Raw genomic sequence first — 13,449 nt, forward strand, 5'->3', positions numbered from 1 at the left:
CTAACCCTACTCCACCTCAGTCAGATTTCAGTTTAATATGAGGTTGTCCCCCCCCCCCCCCCCCCTTACTAACCCTACTCCACCTCAGTCAGATTTCAGTTTAATATGAGAGGTTGTCCCCCCCCCCCCCCCTTACTACCCTACTCCACCTCAGTCACATTTCAGTTTAATATGAGAGGTTGTCCCCCCCCCCTTACTAACCCTACTCCACCTCAGTCAGATTTCAGTTTAATATGAGGTTGTCCCCCCCCCCCCCCCTTACTAACCCTACTCCACCTCAGTCACATTTCAGTTTAATATGAGAGGTTGTCCCCCCCCCTTACTAACCCTACTCCACCTCAGTCACATTTCAGTTTAATATGAGAGGTTGTCCCCCCCCCCTTACTAACCCTACTCCACCTCAGTCACATTTCAGTTTAATATGAGAGGTTGTCCCCCCCCCTTACTAACCCTACTCCACCTCAGTCAGATTTCAGTTTAATATGAGAGGTTGTTGTCCCCCCCCCCCCCTTACTAACCCTACTCCACCTCAGTCACATTTTAGTTTAATATGAGAGGTTGTCCCCCCCCCTTACTAACCCTACTCCACCTCAGTCACATTTCAGTTTAATATGAGAGGTTGTCGTCCCCCCCTTACTAACCCTACTCCACCTCAGTCACATTTCAGTTTAATATGAGAGGTTGTTGTCCCCCCCCCCCCCCTTACTAACCCTACTCCACCTCAGTCACATTTCAGTTTAATATGAGAGGTTGTCCCCCCCCCCCCTTTACTACTAACCCTACTCCACCTCAGTCACATTTCAGTTTAATATGAGAGGTTGCCCCCCCCCCCCTTACTAACCCTACTCCACCTCAGTCACATTTCGGTTTAATATGAGAGGTTGTCCCCCCCCCTTACTAACCCTACTCCACCTCAGTCACATTTCAGTTTAATATGAGAGGTTGTCCCCCCCCCTTACTAACCCTACTCCACCTCAGTCACATTTCAGTTTAATATGAGAGGTGGTCCCCCCCCCCCCCCCTTACTAACCCTACTCCACCTCAGTCACATTTCAGTTTAATATGAGAGGTTGTTGTCCCCCCCCCCCCCCCCCCCCCCTTACTAACCCTACTCCACCTCAGTCAGATTTCAGTTTAATATGAGGTTGTCCCCCCCCCCCTTACTAACCCTACTCCACCTCAGTCAGATTTCAGTTTAATATGAGAGGTTGTCCCCCCCCTTACTAACCCTACTCCACCTCAGTCACATTTCAGTTTAATATGAGAGGTTGTCCCCCCCCCCCCTTCCTAACCCTACTCCACCTCAGTCACATTTCAGTTTAATATGAGAGGTTGTTGTCCCCCCCCCTTACTAACCCTACTCCACCTCAGTCAGATTTCAGTTTAATATGAGAGGTCGTCCCCCCCCCCCCCCTTACTAACCCTACTCCACCTCAGTCACATTTCAGTTTAATATGAGAGGTTGTCCCCCCCCCCCTTACTAACCCTACTCCACCTCAGTCACATTTCAGTTTAATATGAGAGGTTGTCCCCCCCCCCCCTTACTAACCCTACTCCACCTCAGTCACATTTCAGTTTAATATGAGAGGTTGTTGTCCCCCCCCCCCCTTACTAACCCTACTCCACCTCAGTCACATTTCAGTTTAATATGAGAGGTTGTCCCCCCCCCCCTTACTAACCCTACTCCACCTCAGTCAGATTTCAGTTTAATATGAGGTTGTCCCCCCCCCCCCTTACTAACCCTACTCCACCTCAGTCACATTTCAGTTTAATATGAGAGGTTGTCCCCCCCCCCTTACTAACCCTACTCCACCTCAGTCACATTTCAGTTTAATATGAGAGGTTGTCCCCCCCCCTTACTAACCCTACTCCACCTCAGTCACATTTCAGTTTAATATGAGAGGTTGTCCCCCCCCCCTTACTAACCCTACTCCACCTCAGTCACATTTCAGTTTAATATGAGAGGTTGTCCCCCCCCTTACTAACCCTACTCCACCTCAGTCAGATTTCAGTTTAATATGAGAGGTTGTTGTCCCCCCCCCCCCTTACTAACCCTACTCCACCTCAGTCACATTTTAGTTTAATATGAGAGGTTGTCCCCCCCCCTTACTAACCCTACTCCACCTCAGTCACATTTCAGTTTAATATGAGAGGTTGTCGTCCCCCCCTTACTAACCCTACTCCACCTCAGTCACATTTCAGTTTAATATGAGAGGTTGTTGTCCCCCCCCCCCTTACTAACCCTACTCCACCTCAGTCACATTTCAGTTTAATATGAGAGGTTGTCCCCCCCCCCCCCCTTTACTACTAACCCTACTCCACCTCAGTCACATTTCAGTTTAACATGAGAGGTTGTCCCCCCCCCTTACTAACCCTACTCCACCTCAGTCACATTTCAGTTTAATATGAGAGGTTGTCCCCCCCCCTTACTAACCCTACTCCACCTCAGTCACATTTCAGTTTAATATGAGAGGTGGTCCCCCCCCCCCCCCCCTTACTAACCCTACTCCACCTCAGTCACATTTCAGTTTAATATGAGAGGTTGTTGTCCCCCCCCCCCCCCCCCCCCCCTTACTAACCCTACTCCACCTCAGTCAGATTTCAGTTTAATATGAGGTTGTCCCCCCCCCCCCTTACTAACCCTACTCCACCTCAGTCAGATTTCAGTTTAATATGAGAGGCTGTCCCCCCCCCCTTACTAACCCTACTCCACCTCAGTCACATTTCAGTTTAATATGAGAGGTTGTCCCCCCCCCCCCTTCCTAACCCTACTCCACCTCAGTCACATTTCAGTTTAATATGAGAGGTTGTTGTCCCCCCCCCTTACTAACCCTACTCCACCTCAGTCAGATTTCAGTTTAATATGAGAGGCCCCCCCCCCCCCCCCCCTTACTAACCCTACTCCACCTCAGTCACATTTCAGTTTAATATGAGAGGTTGTTGTCCCCCCCCCCCCCCCCCCCCCTTACTAACCCTACTCCACCTCAGTCAGATTTCAGTTTAATATGAGGTTGTCCCCCCCCCCCTTACTAACCCTACTCCACCTCAGTCAGATTTCAGTTTAATATGAGAGGTTGTCCCCCCCCCTTACTAACCCTACTCCACCTCAGTCACATTTCAGTTTAATATGAGAGGTTGTCCCCCCCCCCCCCTTCCTAACCCTACTCCACCTCAGTCACATTTCAGTTTAATATGAGAGGTTGTTGTCCCCCCCCCTTACTAACCCTACTCCACCTCAGTCAGATTTCAGTTTAATATGAGAGGTCGTCCCCCCCCCCCCCTTACTAACCCTACTCCACCTCAGTCACATTTCAGTTTAATATGAGAGGTTGTCCCCCCCCCCCTTACTAACCCTACTCCACCTCAGTCACATTTCAGTTTAATATGAGAGGTTGTCCCCCCCCCCCCTTACTAACCCTACTCCACCTCAGTCACATTTCAGTTTAATATGAGAGGTTGTTGTCCCCCCCCCCCCTTACTAACCCTACTCCACCTCAGTCACATTTCAGTTTAATATGAGAGGTTGTCCCCCCCCCCCTTACTAACCCTACTCCACCTCAGTCAGATTTCAGTTTAATATGAGGTTGTCCCCCCCCCCCTTACTAACCCTACTCCACCTCAGTCACATTTCAGTTTAATATGAGAGGTTGTCCCCCCCCCCTTACTAACCCTACTCCACCTCAGTCACATTTCAGTTTAATATGAGAGGTTGTCCCCCCCCCTTACTAACCCTACTCCACCTCAGTCACATTTCAGTTTAATATGAGAGGTTGTCCCCCCCCCCTTACTAACCCTACTCCACCTCAGTCACATTTCAGTTTAATATGAGAGGTTGTCCCCCCCCCCTTACTAACCCTACTCCACCTCAGTCAGATTTCAGTTTAATATGAGAGGTTGTTGTCCCCCCCCCCCCTTACTAACCCTACTCCACCTCAGTCACATTTTAGTTTAATATGAGAGGTTGTCCCCCCCCCTTACTAACCCTACTCCACCTCAGTCACATTTCAGTTTAATATGAGAGGTTGTCGTCCCCCCCTTACTAACCCTACTCCACCTCAGTCACATTTCAGTTTAATATGAGAGGTTGTTGTCCCCCCCCCCCTTACTAACCCTACTCCACCTCAGTCACATTTCAGTTTAATATGAGAGGTTGTCCCCCCCCCCCCCCTTTACTACTAACCCTACTCCACCTCAGTCACATTTCAGTTTAACATGAGAGGTTGTCCCCCCCCCTTACTAACCCTACTCCACCTCAGTCACATTTCAGTTTAATATGAGAGGTTGTCCCCCCCCCTTACTAACCCTACTCCACCTCAGTCACATTTCAGTTTAATATGAGAGGTGGTCCCCCCCCCCCCCCCCTTACTAACCCTACTCCACCTCAGTCACATTTCAGTTTAATATGAGAGGTTGTTGTCCCCCCCCCCCCCCCCCCCCCCTTACTAACCCTACTCCACCTCAGTCAGATTTCAGTTTAATATGAGGTTGTCCCCCCCCCCCCTTACTAACCCTACTCCACCTCAGTCAGATTTCAGTTTAATATGAGAGGCTGTCCCCCCCCCCTTACTAACCCTACTCCACCTCAGTCACATTTCAGTTTAATATGAGAGGTTGTCCCCCCCCCCCCTTCCTAACCCTACTCCACCTCAGTCACATTTCAGTTTAATATGAGAGGTTGTTGTCCCCCCCCCTTACTAACCCTACTCCACCTCAGTCAGATTTCAGTTTAATATGAGAGGTCCCCCCCCCCCCCCCCTTACTAACCCTACTCCACCTCAGTCACATTTCAGTTTAATATGAGAGGTTGTCCCCCCCCCCCCTTACTAACCCTACTCCACCTCAGTCACATTTCAGTTTAATATGAGAGGTTGTCCCCCCCCCCCCCCTTACTAACCCTACTCCACCTCAGTCACATTTCAGTTTAATATGAGAGGTTGTTGTCCCCCCCCCCCTTACTAACCCTACTCCACCTCAGTCACATTTCAGTTTAATATGAGAGGTTGTCCCCCCCCCCCTTACTAACCCTACTCCACCTCAGTCAGATTTCAGTTTAATATGAGGTTGTCCCCCCCCCCCCCCTTACTGACCCTACTCCACCTCAGTCAGATTTCAGTTTAATATGAGAGGTTGTCCCCCCCCCCCCCTTACTAACCCTACTCCACCTCAGTCAGATTTCAGTTTAATATGAGGTTGTCCCCCCCCCCCCTTACTAACCCTACTCCACCTCAGTCACATTTCAGTTTAATATGAGAGGTTGTCCCCCCCCCCTTACTAACCCTACTCCACCTCAGTCACATTTCAGTTTAATATGAGAGGTTGTCCCCCCCCCCCTTACTAACCCTACTCCACCTCAGTCACATTTCAGTTTAATATGAGAGGTTGTCCCCCCCCCCTTACTAACCCTACTCCACCTCAGTCAGATTTCAGTTTAATATGAGAGGTTGTTGTCCCCCCCCCCCCCTTACTAACCCTACTCCACCTCAGTCACATTTTAGTTTAATATGAGAGGTTGTCCCCCCCCCTTACTAACCCTACTCCACCTCAGTCACATTTCAGTTTAATATGAGAGGTTGTCGTCCCCCCCTTACTAACCCTACTCCACCTCAGTCACATTTCAGTTTAATATGAGAGGTTGTTGTCCCCCCCCCCCCCTTACTAACCCTACTCCACCTCAGTCACATTTCAGTTTAATATGAGAGGTTGTCCCCCCCCCCCCCTTTACTACTAACCCTACTCCACCTCAGTCACATTTCAGTTTAATATGAGAGGTTGCCCCCCCCCCCTTACTAACCCTACTCCACCTCAGTCCCATTTCGGTTTAATATGAGAGGTTGTCCCCCCCCCTTACTAACCCTACTCCACCTCAGTCACATTTCAGTTTAATATGAGAGGTTGTCCCCCCCCCTTACTAACCCTACTCCACCTCAGTCACATTTCAGTTTAATATGAGAGGTGGTCCCCCCCCCCCCCTTACTAACCCTACTCCACCTCAGTCACATTTCAGTTTAATATGAGAGGTTGTTGTCCCCCCCCCCCCCCCCTTACTAACCCTACTCCACCTCAGTCAGATTTCAGTTTAATATGAGGTTGTCCCCCCCCCCCCTTACTAACCCTACTCCACCTCAGTCAGATTTCAGTTTAATATGAGAGGTTGCCCCCCCCCCTACTACTAACCCCACTCCACCTCAGTCACATTTCAGTTTAATATGAGGTTGTCCCCCCCCCCCCCTTACTAACCCTACTCCACCTCAGTCACATTTCAGTTTAATATGAGAGGTTGTCCCCCCCCCCTTACTAACCCTACTCCACCTCAGTCACATTTCAGTTTAATATGAGAGGTTGTCCCCCCCCCTTACTAACCCTACTCCACCTCAGTCACATTTCAGTTTAATATGAGAGGTTGTCCCCTGTCCCCCCCCCCCCCCCCCCCCCCCCTTACTAACCCTACTCCACCTCAGTACCTGGAAAAGTATTCAATATGCTAACGTAGGATATAGAAACGCCGGTAACTTTCCCAGGTTTTCCAGCAATCCCGGTTGAAGGATTCCTGGATTTCCTGATTCTGAGAATTATCCAACTGGGAATTTTGAGAAAGCGGAATTTTTCAACCCTAATATGCTTCTATTCTTTTTGACCCTCTCTTCCCCATCACTCTAGACGGAGCGGACGGGGAGTTCTCTGATGACCTGCTGCCCCGCCTTCCTCCTGTGGGCCCCCCCTCCTGGGATAGTAACGTGGTCTGCATCCAGCCAGCACGCAACCTCAGCCGGCCCGACGGCCTGGAGGACCCAGAGGAGCAGCAGAACAACAACAATGTGAGTCAGCTAGTCTGAGAACAACAACGGTAGTCAGCTAGTCTGAGAACAACAACGGTAGTCAGCTAGTCTGAGAACAACAACGGTAGTCAGCTAGTCTGAGGACAACAACGGTAGTCAGCTAGTCTGAGAACAACAACGGTAGTCAGCTAGTCTGAGGACAACAACGGTAGTCAGCTAGTCTGAGAACAACAACGGTAGTCAGCTAGTCTGAGAACAACAACGGTAGTCAGCTAGTCTGAGAGGACAACAACGGTAGTCAGCTAGTCTGAGAACAACAACGGTAGTCAGCTAGTCTGAGAACAACAACGGTAGTCAGCTAGTCTGAGAGGACAACAACGGTAGTCAGCTAGTCTGAGAGGACAACAACGGTAGTCAGCTAGTCTGAGAGGACAACAACGGTAGTCAGCTAGTCTGAGGACAACAACGGTAGTCAGCTAGTCTGAGAACAACAACGGTAGTCAGCTAGTCTGAGAACAACAACGGTAGTCAGCTAGTCTGAGAACAACAACGGTAGTCAGCTAGTCTGGGAACAACAACGGTAGTCAGCTAGTCTGAGGACAACAACGGTAGTCAGCTAGTCTGAGGACAACAACGGTAGTCAGCTAGTCTGAGAACAACAACGGTAGTCAGCTAGTCTGAGAGGACAACAACGGTAGTCAGCTAGTCTGAGAACAACAACGGTAGTCAGCTAGTCTGAGGACAACAACGGTAGTCAGCTAGTCTGAGAACAACAACAATGTGAGTCAGCTAGTCTGAGAACAACAACGGTAGTCAGCTAGTCTGAGGACAACAACGGTAGTCAGCTAGTCTGAGAACAACAACGGTAGTCAGCTAGTCTGAGGACAACAACGGTAGTCAGCTAGTCTGAGGACAACAACGGTAGTCAGCTAGTCTGAGAACAACAACAATGTGAGTCAGCTAGTCTGAGAACAACAACGGTAGTCAGCTAGTCTGAGAACAACAACGGTAGTCAGCTAGTCTGAGAGGACAACAACGGTAGTCAGCTAGTCTGAGAACAACAACGGTAGTCAGCTAGTCTGAGGACAACAACGGTAGTCAGCTAGTCTGAGAACAACAACAATGTGAGTCAGCTAGTCTGAGAACAACAACGGTAGTCAGCTAGTCTGAGGACAACAACGGTAGTCAGCTAGTCTGAGAACAACAACGGTAGTCAGCTAGTCTGAGGACAACAACGGTAGTCAGCTAGTCTGAGGACAACAACGGTAGTCAGCTAGTCTGAGAACAACAACAATGTGAGTCAGCTAGTCTGAGAACAACAACGGTAGTCAGCTAGTCTGAGAACAACAACGGTAGTCAGCTAGTCTGAGAGGACAACAACGGTAATCAGCTAGTCTGAGAACAACAACGGTAGTCAGCTAGTCTGAGGACAACAACGGTAGTCAGCTAGTCTGAGAACAACAACGGTAGTCAGCTAGTCTGAGAACAACAACGGTAGTCAGCTAGTCTGAGGACAACAACGGTAGTCAGCTAGTCTGAGAACAACAACGGTAGTCAGCTAGTCTGAGAACAACAACGGTAGTCAGCTAGTCTGAGAACAACAACGGTAGTCAGCTAGTCTGAGAACAACAACGGTAGTCAGCTAGTCTGAGAACAACAACGGTAGTCAGCTAGTCTGAGAACAACAACAGTAGTCAGCTAGTCTGAGAACAACAACGGTAGTCAGCTAGTCTGAGAACAACAACGGTAGTCAGCTAGTCTGAGAACAACAACGGTAGTCAGCTAGTCTGAGAACAACAACGGTAGTCAGCTAGTCTGAGGACAACAACGGTAGTCAGCTAGTCTGAGGACAACAACGGTAGTCAGCTAGTCTGAGAACAACAACGGTAGTCAGCTAGTCTGAGAACAACAACGGTAGTCAGCTAGTCTGAGGACAACAACGGTAGTCAGCTAGTCTGAGAACAACAACGGTAGTCAGCTAGTCTGAGGACAACAACGGTAGTCAGCTAGTCTGAGAACAACAACGGTAGTCAGCTAGTCTGAGAACAACAACGGTAGTCAGCTAGTCTGAGAACAACAACGGTAGTCAGCTAGTCTGAGGACAACAACGGTAGTCAGCTAGTCTGAGAGGACAACAACGGTAGTCAGCTAGTCTGAGGACAACAACGGTAGTCAGCTAGTCTGAGAACAACAACGGTAGTCAGCTAGTCTGAGAACAACAACGGTAGTCAGCTAGTCTGAGAACAACAACGGTAGTCAGCTAGTCTGAGAACAACAACGGTAGTCAGCTAGTCTGAGGACAACAACGGTAGTCAGCTAGTCTGAGAACAACAACGGTAGTCAGCTAGTCTGAGAACAACAACGGTAGTCAGCTAGTCTGAGAACAACAACGGTAGTCAGCTAGTCTGAGGACAACAACGGTAGTCAGCTAGTCTGAGAACAACAACGGTAGTCAGCTAGTCTGAGAACAACAACGGTAGTCAGCTAGTCTGAGAACAACAACGGTAGTCAGCTAGTCTGAGAGGACAACAACGGTAGTCAGCTAGTCTGAGAACAACAACGGTAGTCAGCTAGTCTGAGAGGACAACAACGGTAGTCAGCTAGTCTGAGAACAACAACGGTAGTCAGCTAGTCTGAGAACAACAACGGTAGTCAGCTAGTCTGAGAACAACAACGGTAGTCAGCTAGTCTGAGAACAACAACGGTAGTCAGCTAGTCTGAGGACAACAACGGTAGTCAGCTAGTCTGAGAACAACAACGGTAGTCAGCTAGTCTGAGAGGACAACAACGGTAGTCAGCTAGTCTGAGAACAACAACGGTAGTCAGCTAGTCTGAGAACAACAACGGTAGTCAGCTAGTCTGAGAACAACAACGGTAGTCAGCTAGTCTGAGAACAACAACGGTAGTCAGCTAGTCTGAGAACAACAACGGTAGTCAGCTAGTCTGAGGACAACAACGGTAGTCAGCTAGTCTGAGAACAACAACGGTAGTCAGCTAGTCTGAGAGGACAACAACGGTAGTCAGCTAGTCTGAGAACAACAACGGTAGTCAGCTAGTCTGAGAACAACAACGGTAGTCAGCTAGTCTGAGGACAACAACGGTAGTCAGCTAGTCTGAGAACAACAACGGTAGTCAGCTAGTCTGAGGACAACAACGGTAGTCAGCTAGTCTGAGAACAACAACGGTAGTCAGCTAGTCTGAGAACAACAACGGTAGTCAGCTAGTCTGAGGACAACAACGGTAGTCAGCTAGTCTGAGGACAACAACGGTAGTCAGCTAGTCTGAGGACAACAACGGTAGTCAGCTAGTCTGAGAACAACAACGGTAGTCAGCTAGTCTGAGAACAACAACGGTAGTCAGCTAGTCTGAGGACAACAACGGTAGTCAGCTAGTCTGAGAACAACAACGGTAGTCAGCTAGTCTGAGAACAACAACGGTAGTCAGCTAGTCTGAGAACAACAACGGTAGTCAGCTAGTCTGAGGACAACAACGGTAGTCAGCTAGTCTGAGAACAACAACGGTAGTCAGCTAGTCTGAGAACAACAACGGTAGTCAGCTAGTCTGAGGACAACAACGGTAGTCAGCTAGTCTGAGAACAACAACGGTAGTCAGCTAGTCTGAGAACAACAACGGTAGTCAGCTAGTCTGAGAGGACAACAACGGTAGTCAGCTAGTCTGAGAACAACAACGGTAGTCAGCTAGTCTGAGAACAACAACGGTAGTCAGCTAGTCTGAGAACAACAACGGTAGTCAGCTAGTCTGAGAACAACAACGGTAGTCAGCTAGTCTGAGAACAACAACGGTAGTCAGCTAGTCTGAGAACAACAACGGTAGTTAGCTAGTCTGAGAACAACAACGGTAGTCAGCTAGTCTGAGGACAACAACGGTAGTCAGCTAGTCTGAGAACAACAACGGTAGTCAGCTAGTCTGAGGACAACAACGGTAGTCAGCTAGTCTGAGAACAACAACGGTAGTCAGCTAGTCTGAGAACAACAACGGTAGTCAGCTAGTCTGAGGACAACAACGGTAGTCAGCTAGTCTGAGAACAACAACGGTAGTTAGCTAGTCTGAAAAAAATCCACAATGTCAGTTAGTCTGCCTTAAAGATAGACCAGAGGAGGCTGGTGAAGGGAGGACAGCTCCTAGTAATAATTGGAGATGAATAAAGTGTACGTTATGAAAGCATGTTTGATACTGTTACCTTCATTACAGCCTTACAGCTGTCCTCTGATTTAAGTGACACCAGCCTCCACTGAGGTTCTCAGTGATATGTTGCATCATACACAGTGGGAGGAGGATTTCTGCTTCAACAGTTGTGTGTGATAGATAGTATTTCTGAAGTAGTTTTCTACCCTCCACCACAGGGCAATGCCAATGAACAGCCTGCAGCAACTACTGAACCCCACAGCCCATTCTTAAATGATGGACAGACTCCACTTGGCTTCGAGTCCAGGTAACACACACACACACACACACACACTCTGAAGGCCTGCACTCCCCAAAATGCATTGAAGTTGGTCTCTCACCCCAGCACAGCAGCTTCCCAGCTCCAACCTGTGTAAAGTCTTTGTTCTGTAATGTAGGTGTTAACATGAGTGGCCCAGCTAGTGGCCCACCCACGTAGAGTAGACCCCCTGACAGATGGTCTTTATTAGCCTGTTAGCTGTCCTGCTCTGCTCCCTCTGCCAACATCATCACTTGGCCGCTCATTAACCCAACGCGCTTTCAATACCTTCTCTCCCTGTTGCTCTCTCAAAACCTTCTGTCTGTCGCTCTCTCAATACCATCTCTCTCTGTCGCTCTCTCAATACCTTCTCTCTTGGTTGCTCTCAATACCTTCTCTCCCTGTTGCTCTCTCAATACCTTCTCTCCCTGTTTCTCTCTCAATACCTTCTCTCCCTGTTGCCCTCTCAATACCTTCTCTCCCTGTTGCCCTCTCAATACCTTCTCTCCCTGTTGCCCTCTCAATACCTTCTCTCCCTGTTGCCCTCTCAATACCTTCTCTCCCTGTTGCCCTCTCAATACCTTATCTCTCTGTTGCCCTCTCTCCTTCTCTCCCTGTTGCCCTCTCAATACCTTCTCTCTGTTTCCCTCTCGATACCTTCTCTCCTGGTTGCTCTCTCAATACCTTCTCTCCCTGTTTCTCTCTCAATACCTTCTCCCTGTTGCTCTCTCAATACCTTCTCCCTGTTGCCCTCTCAATACCTTCTCTCCCTGTTTCTCTCTCAATACCTTCTCTCCCTGTTGCCCTCTCTCCTTCTCTCCCTAACCTTACTTTGTTTCTTTCCCCATCTTCTCCTTCTCACTCCATTCTCTCTCTCCGTCTCTCCTCTGTGCAGTGTGAACGTCCACATGCGCTGTCCACTGTGTGAGTTGATCTTCCCGCCCAACTACGACCAGAGTAAGTTTGTGGAGCATGTAGAGAGCCACTGGAAGGTGTGCCCCATGTGCAGCGAGCAGTTCCCCCTCGACTGTGACCAGAAGGTCTTTGAGAACCACGTGCTCACCCACTTTGACTCCGCCAACGTGCTCAACTTTGACTAAAAACCTCATCCCCGCTACAACCCTCTGTCAGTCGCCACTGAAATGAAACTGCCTTGCTCTTTTCCCCTGACACATGTAACAGGTGTGACGATCTCGTTCTGATTCACCTTTAGGACCGGTGGCGTTTTGATGAGCGTCTTTTATTAACTAGGGAAACGGTCTTCTTATTCGGCAGTGTGATTGGTGCTCTGATTTGATGTATAATTCAGACCAGGGATACATATATCTGTGTGAATCAGTCTTTAATATGAAGTGTCCCATTTTATTTGTTATTCCTCTGATTGTATTAGTGAGATGTTATGGCTGTGCTCATCTCTGACCCCTCGGATCAGTCCCAGACACTACTAGACTATGTGAAGTCAGGGAAAGTAAGCTACATCAAACATGCATTTCAACTGTTCCAACCCAAATGCTTTCCCCTGAGCTTCATAGTCAAATTCAGGTATTCATGATGTTTAGAAAGCAGCCACCTCGCTGCACTATATGCAGACAGACGGGACAAATCATTTGCTTCTAAACCTGATTATTATATTATCTTTAAATCATCTATTGTAGAATAATCTTTTAAGAGCCAACGGCGTTATAAGCTTTTTCAGTATGTGTATGTCTGGTTAGAAAGAGCTGTTATATTTTAGTGTCAGTTGATTCTCATGATTTAGTCCATTGGTTTGGTTGTCTGAATAAAGAAGTCATGTTTCACCTTTCGCTACTGATTAACATGCATGCCAGGATTCTGTTATTTCACAATTATACAAAACCTTTGATTTCTTTGAGTCCCATGTAATGAAATCTTAACTAATAAAGTCTGTTTGGAACAATATAGAGTATCAGACTATAATATAGCCACTTACTTCCATGCCTTGTACACATACATACTCAGTCAGGGCTCCTTTGTAAAACAGACCTGGGTCTCAATGTTTTAGATGTAAAACATCTGTAAATGGTGCAGAAATGTCCAGGAACACAGAGGCAGTTGTATTGTAATCACAGCTACATTCCTAAAGCAGCTAGTTTTGTACATCAGTCAGTTACAAAACAACCTCTGCTGTTGCCTTAGTTTATAGGGGTGGCAGGTAGCCTAGTGGTTAGAGCCAGTAACCAAAATGTTGCTAGATGGAATCCTCGAGCT

The 13,449-nt window shown here is 48.2% G+C and overlaps 1 protein-coding gene across 3 annotated transcripts in view; it reads left to right on the forward strand.

Annotated features, from left to right (window-relative positions):
• Positions 1–13,140, forward strand: part of LOC149984372 (tax1-binding protein 1 homolog B-like) — a 39,585-nt gene extending 26,445 nt beyond the window's left edge. For all 3 annotated transcript variants that reach the window (XM_090221033.1, XM_090221048.1, XM_090221041.1), the window contains exons 15-17: positions 6,658–6,815; positions 11,141–11,229; positions 12,116–13,140. In XM_090221033.1, coding sequence (XP_090077159.1) covers positions 6,658–6,815; positions 11,141–11,229; positions 12,116–12,320 — 452 coding nt within the window. In that variant the 3' untranslated portion in view covers positions 12,321–13,140. The remainder of the gene's footprint in view (positions 1–6,657; positions 6,816–11,140; positions 11,230–12,115) is intronic.
• The last annotated feature ends 309 nt before the right edge of the window (positions 13,141–13,449 follow it).

The sequence above is a fragment of the Oncorhynchus mykiss genome, chromosome 3 (assembly GCF_057628025.1).
Source record: "Oncorhynchus mykiss isolate SJ-2025 chromosome 3, ASM5762802v1, whole genome shotgun sequence".
In the NCBI taxonomy this organism is placed as follows: domain Eukaryota; kingdom Metazoa; phylum Chordata; class Actinopteri; order Salmoniformes; family Salmonidae; genus Oncorhynchus; species Oncorhynchus mykiss.